Here is a 22,689-nt window from a genome sequence, read left to right on the forward strand (position 1 = left end):
GATAAGTAGTATAGATGATGGATGGAATGGATGGATGAACACCACTGCTGTACTGCTAGTCTCTTTGTGTTTGGCTCATTTCTCCATATTGTCTACATTGCCTGACTTAAATTTTAGACTGCTTGAATTTTTATTATTTTAAATTATAATTTTTTCATTTTATTTAGTCCTATAGTAAATAAAAGTAAAAAATAAAATAAAAATACAATTCATAAACAGTATTTATCCTGAGGTTTACATGATTATTTTAAACACCACATTTATTCCACTTCTTGCACTCTTGGCAGCTTGACTTTATCAGACATCCATCAAGTATCTATTTTTCCTAATGTTTCTCACACATTTATAATATACCCTTGTATAACTTTAATGCATTTACTGTAATTGCTGCAGGTTGCTCAGTGTGACACAAAATTACGAGCTTGAGGATGCTATAATTAAAAAGTAAAAGCAGGATCTATAAAAAAAAATTCACATTTATTCTGCAGATCATTGACTCCTGGTGACGTTCTAAGTATAGATGCAAGTACCCTCATGTGATAAGACCGAGTCCTCTTAGGTAACCTTTGTACAGTATGTTGTTGAGAGGAGACCTTTAGCACCAGCCTTGTGAAACTACTGATATTATTCTGATGTGTGCAGACGGCCTTCCATTTTCGACACAATATTCCTGCTCAGAGGGCGACAATCAAACAGTCTGCAGTTTCCCGCAGGGAGTTTCATGCCTCATTCCTTCAGACCTTCGGGTCTGTCTCTTTTTGTCTCTCTCCCTTTCCTCTGCTGTAATTAAACGAGCATTTACGTCTGATTTCTCTCTCTGACAATCAGGAATAATTACGCCACATTACAACACAGCCTGCTGAGATGGGTAAGCAAATAATACACACTAGAAAGGCTGTCTAAGTGTGTGTGTGTGTGTGTGTGTGTGTCGTGCTTTCTCTTCTGTGTTAATCCTCTGGCGGAATTTTGCATTAAAGTACAGTTGTTAATGTGTCAGGGCAAATTTATTTGGCCACACGTGTGTGTGTGTGTGTGTGTGTGAGAGAGAGAGAGAGAGATCTGAAAGATTCATTTGACATTTACAAAAAGCCAATTATTATGATTTTAGGAAAATTTTTACTACTATTTTTATTTATTCGTTTATTTTTAAGGGGCCGCCCCCCAATTTTCTCCCTAATTTAGTCTTATCCAACTCCTCCCCGTCACTAGGGGGGCGCCCACATTTAATCTACTACTACTACTACCCCTCTGAGAGAGCTCAGCCAATCAGCTCTCTCTAGACCTCTGGCTGCGAGAGGTTACAGCATCACTCGGGAATCAAACTCGCGATCTCCTGATGATGGGGCGAGCACTTTACCACTGCGCTACTCAAAGGCCTACAGTATTATTTTTATTAACATCCGATCTTCATAAAACCTGATCTGTCACAGCGAATCATCTGCCTCCATCTAACCCTCTCTTCTGCTTCCTTTTCTCTCACCTGAACTAACTTCATGTCCTCTCTCACTACATCCATAAATCTCCTCTTTGGTCTTCCTCTAGACCTCCTGCCTGGCAGTTCCAACCTCAGCATCCTTCTACCAATATATATACCATCTCTCCTCTGAACATGCCCAAACCACCTCAATCTGGCCTCTCTGACTTTATCTCCAAAACATCTAACGTGGGTTGTCCCTCTGATGAACTCATTCTTGATCCTACCGTGTCTATCGTTACTCCTCAACATCTTCAGATGTCATGTTCCTTAAACTATTCCCAAACAATGTTTGCAGTGTAAAGAGGCCATGTATGTAATAACATTTTCATTAAGATCTTGGTCTGACGCAACGTTCAGGTATGTGGTATGTGTCAAAATAATATCCCCATGAATTCCAGGACCCAAGGTTTTCCAGCTGAACATTGCATAGAGCATTACACTGCCTCTGCATCTTTCCACAGTGCATCAGGGTTCCATCTCATCCCCAAGTAATGAGTCTTCTCCCACTGCTCCATCGTCCTACGCTGATGCTTGCATGCCCATTGTAGGCGCTTTACCCAGTGGACACAGGTCAGCGCGGAGTTCCTGACCGGTCTGCAGCTCCACCTCGCTGTCAGAAGCAGCATTAACTTCATCAGCAATTTGTGCTACAGTAGCTCTTCATTGCCTACATTTATAATTCTGCCTTGAGAGCCTGTCACTGATTCACTGGTTGTACTTCCCTGGACCACTTTTGGTAGGTACTAACCACGGTATACTAGGAACACTGCACAATAGTTGCCGTTCTGGAGATGCTCTGACCCAGATGTCAAGCCATCAGAATGTGGCCCTTGTCAAACTCTTTCGGATACTTGCACCCTTTCACTTCACCTGGCTGATCTTGCCTTACTCATACTTATATTATATAACTTAAATAATAAACAGTATAATTCATATAATACAATTCTATCATATTTTAGTGACATTGTCAGTCTGAAATTATTCGCTCAAGTGGTTCTACAGTATGGTGTGTTCTGTTATGGTGTCATGGCTTGCAGTTTGAGTTATGTGTTAAAGCTGACCTCACTATATTATGTGCTTGAGTAATTAGATCAGGCTCATTGAGTCATGTCTTGTAAGGAAAAATTAATAGGCAGCAAAATGAGCTCTTAGCGCTTTGGTGCATGCATGGATATTAAGATTAAATATAACGTAAAAAAACAACAACAAAAAAACAACAACAAAGCTATATGGCACTTTAACCTTTAGGAGGAATTTCAGTAGCACTGAGGTTTTTATTTATTTATTTATTTTACCAAAGATAAGGCGGAAAATGTGTGTGTATATATATCTTCTATATATTTCCTCTTGTGAAATTCGAGCAGAAAGGCTCCTTACTCTCTGGTGACTTATCTTTTGACTTATCACATAAAATGCCTTTTGGTTTTTGAGAGCTAAAATGTGATTCTGGCTGGATAATTTATCAAAGGAGAGCGATTCATATCTAAACCGTCTTGCTGCTAATATCCCTGTGGAGAAGGAGCCTCGGATGACCTGGCTTTGTAAAGACTTCCTGTAGGGCTCCTGGCAGGCTTAAACATGCATTTTAACATGGAATGGATCTTACAGTGGGCTGCCTTTTTTTCCCTGCTTCATATGCAAATACTGTAGTAAAGAGATGCAGGGTGTTTAAGATGAAATGAAATTTTCAATTGCAGTCTATGTGAAATGGCTTATTTCCTTTCCAATTCGGTCATTCGCTCGCCAGTTCTTTGTATCCCTCAACAGTAATCAATTAGGGAGGTTGTTGGTGGTTCCTACATGACTCCAGCCAAGCACTTCTTTTTTCTGTCTCTCATTATCATCCACTCCCTGTACCTGAGCATTTTTAGAAGCATGTATTTTGTTTGTTAAATCATTCAAGCATCTTAAAAAAGCATCTAACTTAAGGCATGAACCGTTGAGAAACAGGTCCAGATGATGACAGCTGATCAGACCAGTGATTAGTACATTATATACTGGGGATGCTGAAGTGGTTGAACCAGACGAGAGGGGAAATGAGAGAGGTTGCGTCTGGGGTTGTCACGGACAGGTTTTAAGTTGTATCTTTAGGCACTTTGCAGCGTGTCGCAGTAAAACATTTGTTCCCATTTCCCAAATTTATTCTACATTATTAAATAAAAATCAATAAGAAGACATGAGAGGTGGCTCTATACCCTTTGGACATTTTCTAATGTTGCGGTTGTGGCATGTGAGAGAGAGCATGCCATTTCTTCCATCTGGAGAACTTTTGGAGAACCTGATTTGCTTTCAAACTGCATTGAGCCAAAGCCAGACTGTTCCAGGTGAATACTTTGTGAAGACATATTATATATATAAAAAATAAATATATATAAGCAATGATGAATCAATTGGTGGGACAAACATTAGGCCACTCCAGACTTGATAATGGTTTCAATAACGAGCATTGTCACGAAGAAACTTGATAGAACTCCAGATGTGGTTCTCTAATGAGCAATTCCGAGGTGACATTGACGAGAGGAAAAAAACGAACTCCCCTATAAATCGTATAGGTACTGTACAGTATAAAAGCATGAAGAGAAAAGGAGTTTGATTTGAAATTATGTTCAGTGTCTTGGGTATTAACTGGTGTTAAAAACTGCAACTTGACTAAAGGTCAAGCTAAAACACACCTTTTTATGATATAACAAGATAAAAAAAAAAAACTTGCGTTCACAAGTTAACTAAGTAAATTGTCTTAGCGTATTGGTAGATTATGCTGATTATGTTTTTCAGTAATAAATGCATGAAACAAATACATGGTATAGAGCTTTCATAGTGACGTGATCCGCAATCAAAACATACGGCAATTTGTCTGGCAATCATGCCCACCACAGATAATACCACCGGGCCAAATAATGATGAATCACTGGCTAAATTTATCCCCAGGGATTTTACTGACCACATGATGAGAAAGCAGATGTGACAACAGTGTGTGTTTGATTTTTTTTATCAAGCTCTGGTTGAACTCTCTATCTACTGTACATTACTTATCAAATAAAATGACAAAATAATAACTAGATGTAAATTGTTTAACGTCTTTGATTTTTCGTCGTCCAGATCCATCAGGGTATTTTGTATTTCTATTTCTTTGTCACGAATCGCTGGCATTTTATGTATGTTCCCAAGCAATCCATATATTTAAAAAAAATATATAAAACACTATTCACCTGCATGTCAGAATAAAGAGCAGCCCAGGGCATTGTCCTTTTTTAGTGTGTATATAATATTGTTTGTGTCTGTGTTTTGAGTGGCCATTTCCGCTGTGTGAGCCTTTCCTCACCCTGCTCATGTCACGTCTAACATGTCATTTATTTTGTCCACTTTGGCAGCTCGACATCTCCATAGCAACCGTTGGAGTCTGTTCTCTCTGAGCTGCTCAAATAACAGTATACACATCAGACATCCTTTTAGCGTGTTTGCATCAAACACACACAATGTTTTAACGTGCATGTTTGTTCTTCATCATAATTGACCATGTTCGTGATGAGACACTGGCCGTCTCCATAGCAGACTAATAAAATGTAAATGTCATCAGTGATTCACCGACACCATCCAGATCAGTTCATTATTAGAGTCAAAGCTATTTGTCTTTTTCTTTAAGTGGCAAAAAACAACCCAAGAAATACTTCTTAATATGTAATTAGAGAATGATCTTTATTATAGTCCTCATTATGCTGCTGGGTTTTGTCCGGATTTAAATGTTGTTGAATCAGCTTCTGTCCTGATTTGTGAAAGCAACCACTGCTGGGCCATTTAATATAAAAAAAGCAGAGAGACTCATTATATTGAGACTCACTTTTGACAGATGAGAGTATGATTATTGGCTTACCCATGGCACCCGCCGCTAATAAGGAAATGCATCCCAAGCATAATCATATAATCTGGGATATAGTTTGTTTATTGTCTTATATGTGTAGCTAGTTTTTTGTGACTGTTTCTTAATAGTTTTTGTTTATGGTTGCTGTACTACTCCAGCAGTTACTGGAAAGATAGGGGGAAGGGCCAAGTATTTTGTTGCTAACTTGGCTTTATCACTTTTTTATCTTAGCTGTAGTGATCAGTATCTTAATCTCAAATAAAATGACAATCTCACTTGTCAATGCTTAAGAGGCGGGGGACAAAAAAACCCACAAGTTCTGACGAACTCCAGGCATTGATTAAGTAAGAATGGGCTGCCATCAGTCAGAAGTTGATTGACAGCATGCCAGGGCGCATTGCAGAGGTCGTAAACAAGAGTGTATAAATTTACACATTAAAAAATATTTGACCTTAAAAACATTGATGCAGAGTATCTGTATGGATACAGTTGAGAAAAAAAATCAGTTTTTGCAGTTTTGAAATTATTATTTTTTTTGCAAACTGATAGAGAGTACATTAAGTCCCTAAGTTATAAACATGTTCCATTCCGGGAGCACGTTTGTAAGTTGGATTTGTTCATACATCGGATTTGTTCATAAGTCCAACAAAGTCAGTCTTATGCACCTATACAAAAATATACAATGTAAAGTTAAAAAAAAACAGACATACAGGTTTGGTGTTTTAGTTCCGCATCATACTCTTGTTTAATGGAGAACTAAGAAGACGTCGGAGGGAGGACAGCGCTACATGGTGTTTACTACACTCTTAAACGATCATTTTTTTGTCTTTCAGCTGTACTGCATTGTGAGGATTTTGCAAAATTAAAATTATTTACCATCGGGACAGCTTTACAGGACAGATATTTTTTATTATCATGCTCCCCGACTAATTGATTAAAAACGGTGACTCAATTATCCCGACCTCCAAACACACATACGCACACACACACACACAAAAAAAAAAAATACATTCACTTACACGCTAAATATTGTATATTATTGTAAATATTGCTATTTCTTGCACTACAGTGTCTATTTCTTGTATAATTACATGATAATTATAGTGTTAAGCACAAATGGCAAAATATTATTACAAAATAAGTACAGTAGTTTTTTTTTTTTTTGTCTAACACTATAACCCTACCTCCCATAGTTTTTTTTCCACAATGGATAAATTACCCTACAGTTTTGTTTGGGTGTGCAATTATTAACAGTATTATTAACATTTTGGTTTAATTTCAATAAAAAAAAAAACATGCATTGATTGTGATTTTGTAGTGATTTAGACAGCAAGTATGGCAACAAAGTAGATCAAGGAAAAAAGTGTAGAGTTTTGGTGTCCTTTTTCATGAGAAACATTACAAACAATACAAAAACTTTGATCTACAGCAGTGTCAGCCTTCTTCTCTACCAGGTTCAATTTTGCTTTGGTACACGACAACAGCTGGATATCATAGCACAGGTATGCACTATATAATGTTTGTTTGTGTATCAACCAAGCCTGTATCCATCGTTGGTCCTATAAGATTATAATGCCTTTATATAAAACTTTCAACACACACTGTGCGTGCATGTCACATGTCTTGCACACAAATCACGCGCAAACTTGTAAAATACTAAAGAATTCGCCTGAAAATTGGACCATCCGATAGGCTTGGCACAGGTTTTCCACCGTATGCCCTTCCAGTACCGTAACACAATAATCGTACTTAGTTGTCTCTTACGTCTGACAGAACTCTCAGATTTAACCATCCCTGATTCATATTAGAAAAAGACCCACAACAGCTCAATTCTTTAGAAAACAGCTTTGTCATAGGCATAAGTGACACCTAGGGCTCAGTATCGTTAAGTAGAGCTTAGTAGCCACCTGCAATATGCTTTGATTCTGAAATCAATGTCACTCATCAGTCAAGTCATCGATCAGCTGCTCAGCCAGCTGTCCCGCTCTGAATCTGCCATAGTCTGCAGAATGAGCTATGCCAACCCTGTCATTATTAATCACTTTACAGTGAAATGGCTTTCTGATTTACAGACAAATTATCTGGTCTATTGTTATCCCTTCCACAGATTCAGGTGTTTGTTGGTGTTGTGTTATGTTCATGTGTGTGTGAGATGGGATGTTCAGTGGCAGCCTAATCAGATAGCTGTAATTGTGTTTACCCAGCTAAGGGAACATGTGCGCAGTAATTGGTGCCTTGATTAGAGCAGCAGCACAACTGCAATCCTTCATTAAGCTCACAGCATTCAGAACAGCAGCACCGCAAAGGGAGGACAAAAGATTAAAGCAAGAGTCGGAGATCTGGAGTGGTGGACACTCTGAGGAAGGATAAACGAGGAGATAGGGAAGGTGCCGGATTAAGAAAATGAGCCTTGCTGGTGTGGAAATGTTTCTGTAGACCAAAATGAACTGAGAAGTTTTAATGCTGATTAGTTTTATACTCATTCACAGGTTCAAAAAAGGCTAATTTGCAAAAAAAATGGTGGGAGGTACAGAGTAAAGTGGAAGCTATTTTGGCTTTTTTTTTTTTTATTCTACCATTTGTCCCAGGGGTCACTACATCAGGTCATTTTAATTCAGAAGATTTTATTCCGGATGCCCTTCCTGTCGCAACCCTCTTATTTTCTAACCAGGCTTGGGACCGGCTCTGCATGCAGTGGCTGGTTGTATGGAGTGTAGTGTTGAACAAGGAGCTAACAATTGTGACCTGGCTGTGGGATGCCTCGAACCCCTGACCCACTGATTAGCAACCCATAGCCTTAAGTGCCTGAGCCTCCACTGCTCTGAAGTTTTGACAACAGTTTTTAGCAACATAAAAGCACCAGAAACCGCTAAAACCTAAAGACGGACCGCATAAACTATAAATTAGGTATGAAGTTAAGTGATATGCTCCTCAATCTAATTGCAGTCTTTGGTCAGTATCACCGTGATGTTTCACAAATCTGATCTTTGAAAGTGATCAGATTGGATTTGGCTTGGTTCAGACTGTGTTAAATCCTACAGTATCTGCATCGGTTGCTGTGGTGACGAGGCATGGGTACTCTGTAGGACGTGTGTTGTGTGACATCAAAAGCTTATAACAACAGACAGATAACAAGAAGTCAGTTAAGAATGGGTATATCTCATCATTAGGGTCATATCCATATCCATGCCACAGAACTTCCATGTCATGTTGCGAGTGACATTGTATCGTTTCCAACACACATGTATTTAGTTTTTTTTTTTAGAAACCGAATTTCAAACTTAAGTGGTGCGGATTCATGCTGGCAACTCAGCATTGGTCAATGACCCGTGCTTATGTGGTGAGCCTTGGTTAGAATTTAATAAAGTCAGTTCATCATAGTGCCTAGGTTATGCTGGAAAAACAAGTATTTCTAAGGATCCCTCTTTATCGCACAGTCCTGATCACTATACGTTTATTAAAACATAGTAATGCAAAAATTGGCAAAAAATCCTAGGCTACAGTACGTGCTCCTACGGGTTTTTCGGGCTACGTGCTCTGACGAACAGGGCCATTAACAACAAGTATTTGTTGTTTGTTGTATGTCCATCTGTCGCTCGATTACCTAGTAGCGGACAGTTCCCTCTCGTGCTACCAGAATAAAGTGATACAGAAGCGCTAGACTGGTCTATTGAGAAGCAGTAAATACAGCAGATGCCAGCTGCTGTAAAGAGGTTAAAAGGGCCATCTATATCTCTATATAATCTATAAGAACATTGGAATTTGAAGCTTGTTAATTGAGATGTACATTAGTGGATATATTCATACCGAGTGCAAATCTACACATAAACCCTGGAGCTCCTGTGGGATGTAAAGTATGGGTTTTTAGTTTTTTTTTTCGAATTAACAGGATTGCCATGAATAGTAAAATTCTTGTGTTAATGCTGCTATACAAATAATAAAAAAATATTACACCATTCCTAACAGAGATGGATGGCTTGGCAGGTTTTTTCATTTCGAATAAAAATAAAAATCGTTTGTAAAGTCTCCCAGCTTGGCCTGTACGGTATACACAGGCTAATCCCTGCAAATATAATTTCATAAAGTTTTCCTGTAGTAAAAAAGAACAGAAATCACTTTAATTCAAAATGTATTTATTATCTAAATGATCTAAAGGCAGTATTTTGTATTTTAGGGAAATATTTTGAAGCAGTATTGAAATATAAAAAAAAAAAGAAATCACACGCACTAATATTTCTTAGGACCACCGCATTTTTCTTTGATTACAGCATGAATTCGCCCTGGCATCGTTTCGATAAGCTCATGCAATGTAGCAATATTTCAGTCCAGAATAGCATTAATTTCCCTCCAAGATCTTGCATCGATCGCAGAGAGTCAGAGTCAAGCAGGATAAAGTCTTCTCCAGTACCTCCCAAGGCTTCTCAGTAGGGTTTATGTCTGAACTCTCATGCTAAATTGATCTCATGCTACCGGGACCACTGTTTTGTGAGGCAGTTGAATCATCATTTTGGAAATTGCCAATGCCATCAGGGAAATGAAAATGGAATGGTGATGGAAAAAAAAACTGGTCGATCAGTATAGTCAGCTAATCTGATTATTTGGGCACATGACATGACCCTTGACCTGAGCAACAGAAGTGACCCCAGACCGTGACACTGCCCTCACAGGCTTGTACAGTAGGCATGATGTACTGTATGATGGGTGCATCACGTCATTTGACATATATATATTTACATATATTTTACATTACTGTATGGTTACATTAAGTGAGACTAGGAAAGATATCAAAATTGTCGTTAGCAGTATGCGTGGATATTCTGCCCTTTGAATGTGGATATTCACTGAATAAATGTTTTTAAAACTGTCTGTACTTTTAGTAGTTTGGTGTAGAAAACTTGTTCTGTTTCTTGTTTCTCTCTTGAGAGTATCACATACAGTACACTGTTGTTTTAATTATAGCCTGCGATGTATAAGGAGCTTTTTTTGCACCAGATAATGGTGCAGAGGAGACGATTTGATGAATAGTATCGGGTCAGATACTGTTATATGATCTGCAGCCTTTATTCTGCGTTTCCCTCAATTAAATCGGCTTATAATTAAAATAACAGTGACAATATGAACACCCCCCCCCCCCCCCCCCCCCGCCTCTCTTTCTCCCTTACATTTATTCCATATGTATACAATTTATTTGCTGCTTTTTCTTGCTTTCTGTCAAATAGAGACTACAGAGGAGTTATACTGTAGTTTGGGCATCTAGCACAATAAAGTGTGTGTGTGTGTGTGTGTGTGTGTGTGTTTGTATCTGGCTTGACGGGTTTAACATTTGTCTCACTGCTTGCGGACTGATGTTTCCTTTTAGTTACTGATTTCGGTGTAGTACATCATTCGTTAATGGTATTAATAATTACGCAAATGGAAGTCTTGACAAAAATAGGAAGGCAAGCGTGTGTGTTTGTACGCATCCGTGACGGAGAGAAGCCATCGGCAGTAGAGCTAGTGAGCCTAATTAATTGTGAAGGTGGAAGTGAAAGTAGTGAATCGCCGATTCATTCATCATCTGCCAGTCAGCATGTTGAGCGTGTTGGCTGTGTGTGTGTGTGTGTGTGTATGAGGAAGAGAGAGAGAGAGCTTTGCACTGCATTGCTAGTCCCTGACTGATGGGCTTTGAATGAGGGACTCCCGTGGTTTGTAAAAAAAGAAAAAACTCTCTCTCTCAGAGCACTGTGAGTGTTTGCACTATCTTATCGATTCTGCCTACCACACAAAAGGTCATTGTCATACAGTATAAACACATGCAAACCATTAACCTTCATATTGGAGAGTTACAGTAAATAGGCTCGAGCTGTCCGAAGGCGTGCGCTACTGAATTCTCTGCTCCGATGGCATGTACGCCTTATGATGTACGTACATTTCGGGGTCAGAAGACAATGCCATAGCCAGCTGTGGGTAATTAGTGCGAGTCTAAAAGGGGTATAGGGGATGGCGTAGTCTGTGCCCTGTCAATCACAGGGACACTAACCAGCCATGAGTGTCTGTGAGACGGGGTATGCCGAAGCGGGTAGATAACGAGTATGTTACCTCTGAGTGTGTGTGGGAATTGGCGGATAGGTGGGAATTGGTAAGGATGTGAACACACAGCTGAGAGCCACAGTGCAACTCCTAAGATGGGAATTATATGATAAAAGTTCCTATTAAATGTCTTAAACTACAAATCAGTGTTTTGGGTGTGCAGATTTAAGTGACGTTACTGTACGTACACACGCTGGATTTATTTTTTATGTTACACTGTTTGCTACTACCATGTTTTAAATCTGTCGTACTAGTTTAGTACTGTAGAGTCAAAAATTATCCGCACTCTGACTGTAGAATTTAATTGAACAAAAACTTTTTTTTTTAAAAACGCATTATTGCAACAAAATCAACGTGGTTTTCAATACACTTTTTTTTCCATCTGTCAACAAGCTTTAAAAAATGTCTTCACATCAGAAGCAAATCTTTATCCTCATACGGCTGCTTTCACGGGATCAAACATGCGAAAGTCTGATGGAGCAAGATCAGGACTACAGGGAGGACGCTTTAACACGTCAAAAACAAAGTTTTTACAGAGTGTCGACAGTGTGGGCAGAAGTTTGTGGATGTGCATCATCATGCAAGATCACAACGCTCTTGAATATCAGTCCTCTGCATTTAATCTGAAGTTTAGGCTCCAACTCTTCAATAAGCATCTCACTGTAACGAGCACTGTTGATTGTTGAACCTTTTTCCTGATAATGTTCCAATACTGGCCCCTGAGAGTCCCAGAAAACTGTACGCATTAATTTTCCAGCTGATGGTTGCATTTTAAACTTTTTCTTTGTTGGCGATTAAGGATGTTTTTTATTCCATGTTCTCCCACTTACTCTCAGGCTCATAGTGAAGAAATCATGTCTTATCAATAGTAATAATTCTCTGTAAGAAACTTTTACTTTCCTTTAAGTATGAGGATAGTTAATGGAGTCAATGGGGAAGTATTGGTCCAACTTTTCTTCCCTGAAAATCAATGACTGTGGTAATGAGCTACTGTCGGGCCTCGACGCCTCCAGAGAACAGCAGCACTGAAGATTTCCCTTATATGATGTCACATCAGAAGGGGGGGGGGGGGCGGAAGGGATTTTTTTTTTTTATCTCTACACACACTTTGGAGAAATAACAAGAAAAAAGTGACTTTTGGGTAAAAGTTGGCCTCTAAAGTATTTTGTGTTTGAGTTGGTTCATGGTCTTGTACCTGTGCCTTTAGCATGTAGCCTAGCCCTAGCTTTCGTTCTCCTGTTATGTTTGTATTTGTTGTTTGTCCTTTGTAAGAAGAGAATGTCACGACATTAAAGAATAGTCTGCATGTGTATCATGCCTTGCCTCTTTCAATGACCCCATCAACAGAATGGAGGTTTAACTGTGGAGACCGAACTTGACACAAAAGATAAACCCTGTTCTGCTTTCGTAGCAATATCTCCTTATGAATAACTATTGATATACAAATATTAAATTAAGATAGAAGGCACCTTATTTATGGCAGTGTCACCTTTCTTCTGTCAGTTGTTAATGAATTGCACACAATACTGTACATGCTGCATGCCAAAAGCTTATTCTTAACTCTGCTAGCATAGAAATCAGGCTACATATCATCAGTGTGTATATACATGAGTGCCGTTCAAGTCAAACCGAGACTTATGGTGAACTTTCTTGTGAATGGGGGGCATCAGTGACTTAAAATATGACATACCTGTATTCATTCTAGAATGACAAGGGAGTTTGCACCAGCTATGAACCAAACCCCATTCGCAAGAAGGTAAATCTTTACCATTACACCACTGGAACGCTAATGGGTGGTGTAGTTGGACCAGTTAAATTGTTTTTACACCCCAACATTCTTATTGCATGAAAAACATGTCATGCATCTGTCTGTGGGAACTGTATACACAACCATTCGCCAGCACCAGTTGCACATTTCCACATTTTGGACCCGCGTTTCAGACGTGAAGCAGGCTCTGGCATACTGAGAAAACATTTCACCTTGATCGTATATCTGCAATAGTGAAACACTGGCATAAGTGGATTAGTGTAGCAGGGCATTACACAGACAAAATAAAAGCACTTTTCTCTTATTCTGCGCAATCAAAAGTCCTGGTTTGACTTGAACGCCCCTTTACAAAGTAATGGCTGAAGAAAGAGCACAGTGACTCACGGACAGTGCTGCTCCTGGCTTTGTTCAGTTCAGCAGTACATTAGTGGATAGCTCCTCTCTTGTAGCCATTCATCAGGCTTTAGCTTCGTCTCGCTGGCTCACTCCACAGGCAGGGAGGATGATGGGATGTGGCCCTTTTCATCTTAAGGCCAACCGCCTGTGGGTTCTTCCGATCGAGTTTGGAAGTCACATAAACTCAGTGGCTGTACTAATATCCTGCAGCCACTTCAGTACATTTAGTTAGAAGACTGTCCTTAGGAGACAAGAAATGAACGCAGGAGGTCAAACCAGTCTCACACACAAACAGGAGTACACACAGCCTGCTGACTCATTCATCACCCCATCTGGTGCCATCTGTCCTCCTTGAGACAGGAAAGGTGATCAGTGCGTGTGCTTAACTTTTCTTCCCTTTGTCTTTTGTTCTTCCTTTTTTTTGTTTTTTCTTCAGGCTTTGTTTGGTGCTAAATAAAACATTAATTCTCTGAACATGAAGTCTGAATAGTTAAACCAAGGAAATGGTTAAATCTGCATTGGGACACTAGAACTGAAACACCCAGTCTTACAGAATATTTACTTCTTTAGTCAAAATTTGGATGAAATGTTTCAGAAATGTTTCATAATTTTATAATTTTCAAACGATTTACAAAAAGCAATACAGATAAAACAAAAAATCCAGAAATCTTTAAATATGACTGAAACAGGATTATGGAAGTAATATTGGAAAAGTACAATTCATTCTGGCAGCAGTAATGTGTACATATGGCACTGTGTTAATCTGCTATCCTCTGTATCACACATGTACATTAGTATTTGTTAAACGCTTCTTTAACACCTTTACTGAATTAATTGGTAAAGCAGGTTTCTCAGCCTGTTATAGCGTCGTTTCCATCACCGGGTCCCACAGAGAGACCACCTGCTCTCTTCATATTGATAGCTTACACTTTTCACACTGGAGTGTGTGTAGTGTCATGCGTCTGGCCATGCCTGTATGTTACCTGACTGTGTACTAGTCAGACGTTAAGTACGACAGGAAAGGTCAGTTAGATGGCATGGGGCAGTCGTTAGTAAACTTAACTAAACTGGTAGTCAACCCATAATTAAACCTTTAATTGAAGGTTTCCTTACCTTAAGCAGCTTCCAGTGAAGCGGATTATACTGTAAGCCAAGCAGAAAAGCAAGCAGTTCATGCTGTCTTGCTTAAGATTACGATTAATGCCTTTTTTTTTAGTCTTTGGATTTAAATTCACAGATTTGTCAATGCTTGAAAACTTGTCACTCATGAAAATCATCCTCTTTCTGTTACCTTTAGAAGTTTCCTGTTCATGATCAGCTTATGTTCTCTGCACATGCATTCGCAGCTGAATTTCGGTCAAATATTTATATATACAGAGCGGAACGACAGACTGGGTTTCCAGTTTTTTTCCTTCTGTGAAGTTTAATATTTTTCTTTTTATTTAAAACAATTGCTAGAAGATTAAACAGAACCAGACTCAATACCACTTTACTTTTTTTTTTCTTTGGGCTCATACTGAAATGAGTAGCTTATAGAGAATCACGACCTGATACCACATTATCACGATACCTACAGTAAGTGCCAATTCAGGTTGTATTCAGATTCTTCAGAAGGGAAGGAAGGCTAAGAACATTGGAGGTGGGTTCTAACTGCTTTACTGTGGTGTACATAATAAGAGAAATGGTGTCGGTTTAATACTGAGGAAAGAGTATGCCAAGAGTGTAGTGGAAGTGAGGACAGTGTCTAATAGAGTGATAAGTATAAAACTGTAAGTGAAAGGGGTTATGAGAAATGCCATCAGTGCATACGCTCCACAGGTAGGATGTGATGTAAAGGTGAAAAAAGATTTCTGGAGTGAGTTAGATAAAGTGGTAGTGAGTGTACCTATAGAAGAAAGATTGGAGCTTACCTTAAAAAGAAAAAGAAGAGGTGATGATGAGGTGATGGATAGATATGGGGTCGAGAAGAGGAACGTGGAAAAAGGATAGAAATGGCAGTTCAGAAGAAAGAACAACACAGGGTGACGTATAATAATAGTGGAAGATGTACTCAGGTAGACTATCTGATTGTGATCTGGTGTGTACGAGATGCAATATAAAGGCGATTAGAGACTGTAAGGTGGTCACAGGGGATAGTATAACTAGCCAGCTTTAGATGGTGGTCTTTGCGCTGACTTTGGAGGTGCAGAAGTAGGAAAAAAGTTGGGACCCAGGATTAGATGGTAGACACTGCATGGCTTACTCCCCAAAAAAAAAAAAAAAATTATATATATATATATATATATATATACACACACACACACACACACACACACACACACACATAGAGATACACACACATCAATGATTAAACCTGTCAGGTGTTGGTTGACAATGTGAAATTTTTATATGGCTGGAGGTCCAAAGTCTAAGGGCATGTTATGTTTTATCTTTAGGTATCCTGCGTCGTATAGAATAATGGTGTTTATGCTTTTAAGCGTGTATAATTTAAGGCGGATGTAGCTCAAAGACAATGTAGAGAGGAAATATACGTGAGTATCTTATTTGCGGTTTTATTTACACAGCTATTGAATTCGGAGATGCGAATATAAAACTGACTTTACCGCCATTACAAACCGGGTCAGTAGCGTACTGTATGTAGTGAGCATAATAACAATAATAATGGACACATTTGTTACATGGACCACAAAAAAGCAGGTGATTCAGCACTATCGGCCTAATCAACCAAAAAGCCACCCGAAAGGAAAACATGATGAAGCCTACTGTATGCTGCGCTTGGATTCATGGTGGGGATGGTGGGGGCAGAGGAGAGACCCGTGTGTGTTTTGTGTCTTAAACCGCTGGCAGCAGACAGCATGAGACCCAACAAAGTAGGAAGACACTCAGAGACAACACACCCCAGTCACGTTAATAAGCCACTCGACTTCTTTGAAATAAAGCCCTGTAGATAAGTAAGCCTGTTAACACAATTGCACGTGTATTTTATCTGTTTTGAACTTGGTGTTATTTAATCTTATTGGTTTAGAAGTTAATATTTTAATAAATAGTAAACTTGGCCGATTTCGAAAATTCGCCCACCCCCTTAAGTGGGGAATGACAGAAAATGTTTGAGAACCACTGGTATGTGCTGTATGTCTATGTGTGTGTATATGTGAAAGTCTTGGCAGGAGTAACAACCTAATTTGCTGATATGTTAGCCCCACAGCCCAGGAGATGAGTTGGCGGCAGGTGCAGGCAGCAGGACAGAGAGGATTATGGGAATGGCGCTCAGGGGACAGAAATGATGAGTTCATTTTGACCCTCGTGTTGGAGGAGCTACTAGACACTTTTTGGCGGTTTGGAAGTGGCACTCAGTAGTATCAGCAATCTAGTTCACGGCACAAACACAATGGGAATGTGTGGGTGAACAAGTCCTTAGCATGGAAAGAGGGAAGATGATTATTTGTCCATCTTATTTTTTTTACTTTGAGCTGATAATATGGCAGTGTTTTTCTCCCATCCATCAACCAGGAATGGAAAATTCTCCCCATGCGCTTGTTCGGGATAAACATGCTCCATGGCTTTCCAGCTTGACAGAGTTTGGTCATCATTAGGAGTTTTTATTATTTTATTTTTTTTTACCAATTAAATAAACCCAGAACTGAAAAAGCAAATGGATGTGCAAAAAGCATGTGGGAATGGGATAAAATTCCAGCAACTTATTGTCAGAAGCTGGTGGAAGGCTGCCTAAAACCTTTAACCCAAGTTACAATTTAAAGTTACTACTACCTAATACCTAAAATGTACAAGTGTCTGTAAATTTCTGACACGCTGCAAAAGTGATGGAAGATGCAGAGTCTTATTAATTGAAAAACACAGGAGAACATGTACTAGGGCTATGTATCAGAGAAACAAATAAGACAGGCATGGAATCAATATAATAAAAAAGAATATACAAGGGTGAGTCAAAAATTATCCGCAGTCTGTTGTCTCCCTGTGCAGATGTGAACATGTTTCATCGGTTCATTTGTAACTGCGGTGTGAGCAAAAATGGTTGCCCCACTTGTGATAGAAGAGCAGCGTGCAGTGATTTTAAACTTTTTTATTTCTTTGTCGTCTGAGGGTGAAAAATTGATGCTTACCCTTTTCTGGGTTTCTCAAGGGCCAGTATTAGAGCATTATCAGGACAAAGTTTCAGTAATTTACATTTAGGCATTTGGCAGACGCTCTTATCCAGAGCGACTTACATTTTTATCTCATTACACATCTGAGCAGTTGAGGGTTAAGGGCCTTGCTCAAGGGCCCAACAGGGACAACCTGGTGGTTGTGGGGTTTGAACCTGGGATCTTCCGAACCGTAGTTCAATGCCTTAACCACTGAGCTACCCCTGACCCAGTAATCAACAGTGATTATTACAGTGATATGCTTATTGAAGAGCTGAAGCCAGAAACTTTGTTATATTATGTTATATATTGCTCCATTGGACTTGTAGCTGTTTGCTTCCCTGAAAGAAGCTCAACAAGGACAAAGATTAACTTCTGGTGAAGAGGTGAAGATACTGGAGCGGTGCATTCGTGGCTACAATAGCAGGTTAGCCCAAAACAATTTTTAATGAGGGAAAATAAAAGCTTGTTGACAGATGGACAAAATGTATTGAAAAGCAAAGAGAAAAAAAAGTGATGTATTTGTTGTTAATTAAAATAAATTTTACAGCCACAGTGCAGATAATTTTTGACTCACCCTCATCAACAATATTTACAGTATAAACATGGTGCACATGTTCGTGATCATGTGGTTGAATGAATATTACATGGTTCTACAGTGTATCTGAATAAAAAAGCATGATTGTTGTTAATTAGTAAATTAAAAAGTGATATAGTTGACCTCCGAGTGGCGCAGTGGTAAAGTGCTCGCTGGTTCGATTCCCAGGTGATGCTGTTACCTCTCACAGCCGGAGGCCTCGAGAGAGCTAAATTGGCCGAGCTCTCTCAGAAGGGAGGGATGAGAGGTATGAATGCTCCCAAATTAATTGCACGGCTCTACAACATACGTAGCGTCTGCAAGCTCGCGCACGCGGAGAGGTGGATAGCGCTGGCCTCCGAGTGTGTGACGCCGCCCCCAACAGTGCGTGAGCGAGCAGGTCGAAAAAAAAAAAAGAGGTCGACTGGTGTCACATGGTTCGGAGGAAACGCCTGACAGCCCCGGCCCTCCTGGCTGGATGGAGGTAAGTAGCCTTAATGTGAGAGCCCCCTCTAGTGACGGGAAGGGAATTGGATATGACTAGATTGGGGAGAAAATCGGGGAAAACGAATTGGACAGGACTAATTTTTTTTTTTTTAAGTGATATAGTTGACATAGCTGTGAGTGTTCAGAAAAAAAATCAACCCTTGGATGATAACGCACCACTGTATCTACTAGCACTTTGAACTGGCACTGATAGTAGAGTACACGTAAATAAAGTGTGAGTTCCTGTGTGACCATGTAAAGGAAAAAATACCTCATCCTACAAAGACGACTATCATGGTTGGTAGTGATTTGCTACGACAGGAGAGCACGCAAAACACATCTCACTTGAAGGGAATGTTCCTGTCATCAAGAACCCAAACTTCTAACACTTAAGTGATTTGCAAACCCAGAGATGCTCAGCATTTTGCCAAAGCGCATTATTTGACATTTTCATCGTGATTTGAGACACCACACAGGCTCCCCTGTCATAAAGCTAACAGCGGTAGACTCTATGCTAAAAGGTTTTTCATATAAACCAGGTTTTTTTTTTCCTCCCTGCTGTCACTGACTGTCATCATGTTTAGTCTGACAGTCTGAAAGTTCCCCAGAACGGGCTGTCAGATTATTTAACATGTAACCCCTTGAAAATATTATATCCTGGCAACTCTGTGTCTTCATTATACTTAACTTTTACCCACTGGGTCAGAGCTACTCCAAAACTGCAGCTCTTCTGGGATGTTGCTGATCTGCAAATGTTAAGGACATAACAAAAGTAGTCCAAGGAAGGAAAACCAGTCAAATGGGGACAAGGCTCACTGATGCATTTCTAGTCTGATCCAATAGAAGAGCTACTGCAGCTCAAATTGCTATAAAAAAGTTAATTCTGGTTCTGATAGAATGGTGTCAGAGCACACAGCACATTACAGTTTTGTTGCATGCGTTGCTGCTTAGCTGCAGGGTGCCGATGCTGACCCACGTCCTCTGCTAAAAACTCCAACAATGGTCTCGCCCATGGGAAGAAGGAAAGCCAATGTGATACTCTGAGCGTTGATCTGCCGGGAAATCTTGGGTTATGTGGATGTTACTTTGACATGGAATCAGTACCACTAATGTAAGGGAAATGGACACGCTGGAAACGTTGTTCAGGAATACTTTGAGGAACTTGAGCTTGTTGTGTTGTCTCAACCTCCATATTGTCTCAATCAAACCGAGCAACTGTGGGATGGGCTAAAAGAACATGTCCAATCCTCACAACGTAGAATTAAATTCAATTTTATTTGTATAGCGCTTTTAACAATTGTTATTGTCGCGAAGCAGCTTTACACTGTCAAAAGAAATCTGGAAGTTTGTATGAAATGTGTATAAATCAAGATGAGAAGTTTTTACCCTGATGAGCAAGCCAAGGGCGACGGCGACAGGGGCAGGGAAAAACTCCCTGGAATGGCAACAGGAAGAAACCTTGAGAGGAACCAGAATCAACAGGGAACCCATCCTCATCTGGGTGATAACGGATAGCAGGGACTGATCTGCAGTCATGCTGTGTGTTCGGAGGCTGGAAGTTCAGTATAACAGGAGATGTGTTTAAGTTAATATGGAGTCCAGTTTGTTTAGGTAGACAGGACGTTAAGGATCTGCTACTGAAAACTTTGTGCCAGATATGACAGTGCACCATCAAAGGTCTAGTGGAGTCCATGCCTCGATGAGTCAGGACTGTTTTTGGTGGCGAAACGGGAACCTACTCACTATTTTACAGTAGTAAAAATCAGAGCTTGCCACCGATTCTGACCCATCAGGCAACTTTTAAGCCTCCATGTTGTGAATAACTGCTGCTTTCTTATTTAAAAACCCAACTGCACAGGGAATATGTGTTTAGGTCCAAAACCCATTGACTGGCACACAAGTCTGTGTGTAGCAAATAAAGGTCAGTGTGTGGCTGCTAGACGTACCTGTAAGCCTGAATACCCTGCCATTGATTTATTTTTTTTTTAAACCACATGCTGTATGAATGGCTCTCCAGAGAGCAGCTGTGTCGCAATAACTTGAGCAGCTGTCATGAGTGAAATGCATTAGAAAATCTGATCTCCTCCAGCCAGTTACAGCATGCTAAAGAAGCTAATTCTAAAGGAACTACTGATTAGCATAAATGAGCCGGTCTTTTTTGTACTGTTGTAATTTTTTGTTTACTCTTGGTGTTAAGCGTTAGCTTTTCACAGCTCCTGCATTCTTTGTATGGAGTGAGGGTGGGAGAGCAGACAGCCAGACGGAGACGGAGCATGTGAACTGGAGTAGCATTGATTTATCACATGCAGAGGAAACCCCCCGAAACAGTAAGGAACCATCGTAGCATAAACTAAGAACCAACAATCTTCAACGGGCGCGCATCTACAGTATAATCTAAACAAGTAGCAGCACCAAGCGTGTGAAAAATATTTCACTAAGAACACAACTCACATGCTGCAGTGAGTTCACTATGTACTGTAAAGCTTATGAATCATGATGTGCGATTCTCTGTGTAGGTCTCAGACCTGGGGCTTTGCGTCGTTGTCTATCCTGGATTATGTCTCTGCTGAATCAGTCCTGGGTGACAAAATGCTACTTATGCAAATACAACAACTGTTACAAAGCTATAAAAGTTGAACGAAAGCATATCACCTGAGGTTGCAGCTTTTTAAAAGCCAGCTATAATCCGGAGGGCATGAATCAAACAAGTCTTAAAAAACACATAAATGCTCATCCACACATGCAAACACACAGACACACACACACACACACACACACACACACACACACACACACTTTGCCGCTCTATATTAGTTCCTTCTCAATTGATTTGAGTTGTTAAAACATCCCTACAGGCTAAAAGCTGCTGTTTGGTCTAATGAAAATTGTTTATGCTCCCTTTGGCCCATGTTGTGTCTCTTTTTCCATTTTACTCTTTTTCTCGCTGTCTCTCTCTCTCACTTACGCACTTCACGTGTACAGCAGTACTGGCCATTGATACAGTAGTATAATGCTAGGCTGATCATTGCACCCTTAGTGCTGTTCCCAAGCAGAGATGGGAGATAACTGAGTACATGTACTGTACTTTGTTACTGTACTTACTGTAAGTACACATTGCACACATTTGTATTTTACTTGAGTTAATTCTATTAGAAGATTTATTTTAATGTTACTCTGTTTAGAAGTGTATTTTACTTAACTACATTTCTGCACTGCATTGCGTAAACTAACGAGAGGTGAGGGTGGTGTTGGTCGATCCGCACACACATTATGGCACAGGTTTTTCGCCGGATGTGACGCAACCCTCACGTTTTTATCAGGCTTGGGACCGAGACTGCATCAATGGCTGTGGTTTGGGCATAGGGTGAGAATTAAACCCGGACCTTCCGCATGGCTGGTAAGAAACCTACCGCTGAGCCACCAGTGCCCCCATGTAGATAGAAATTTCAGAACAAATAGTGGTGATGGCGAGGGCATCAAAACCAAAAAATAAAAATTAGCATATATAGACTAAAACAGTACAAACATAATAATAATAATAATAACAATAAGAAGAAAAATATAGAATGCATACCTCATCTATAATTTTCTGTCAAATGCATTAGCAATACACATAACATTGCCTAGTACTAGCTATGTAGCATGATTAGCAGTTGGGGGCAGTTAGTGATTTCACGAAAGGAGGTACCCTGTAAGAAGGTGCTTGTTTTTATAATGAGTCCTAGCTATTGAAGTTTGGTCAATAAAACAAAAACAGAACATAGACTTTTTGCTCTACAATATCCATATTCAGGTGGAGATATTACCGTTTCATATACTTTACACCGTTTTGGTTATGCAACATAACAACATGCACAAATGTAGTGAAGTAGAAAGTACAGATATTTGTCGTGGGATATAATGGAGTAAAAGTAA

The 22,689-nt window shown here is 39.7% G+C and overlaps 1 protein-coding gene across 11 annotated transcripts in view; it reads left to right on the forward strand.

Annotated features, from left to right (window-relative positions):
- Positions 1-22,689, forward strand: part of dab1a (DAB adaptor protein 1a) — a 409,818-nt gene that overhangs the window by 301,368 nt on the left and 85,761 nt on the right. The window contains exons 1-2 of one of the 11 annotated variants that reach the window (XM_053488883.1): positions 712-746; positions 829-868. The exons of 9 other annotated variants lie outside the window; for them this stretch is intronic. In XM_053488883.1, the coding sequence (XP_053344858.1) occupies positions 865-868 (4 nt within the window). In that variant the 5' untranslated portion in view covers positions 712-746; positions 829-864. Of the gene's footprint in view, positions 1-711; positions 747-828; positions 869-18,698; positions 18,773-22,689 lie in introns of those variants that run through there. One more of the 11 variants, XM_053488888.1, reaches the window with a different exon arrangement.

The sequence above is a fragment of the Clarias gariepinus genome, chromosome 27, assembly GCF_024256425.1.
Source record: "Clarias gariepinus isolate MV-2021 ecotype Netherlands chromosome 27, CGAR_prim_01v2, whole genome shotgun sequence".
In the NCBI taxonomy this organism is placed as follows: domain Eukaryota; kingdom Metazoa; phylum Chordata; class Actinopteri; order Siluriformes; family Clariidae; genus Clarias; species Clarias gariepinus.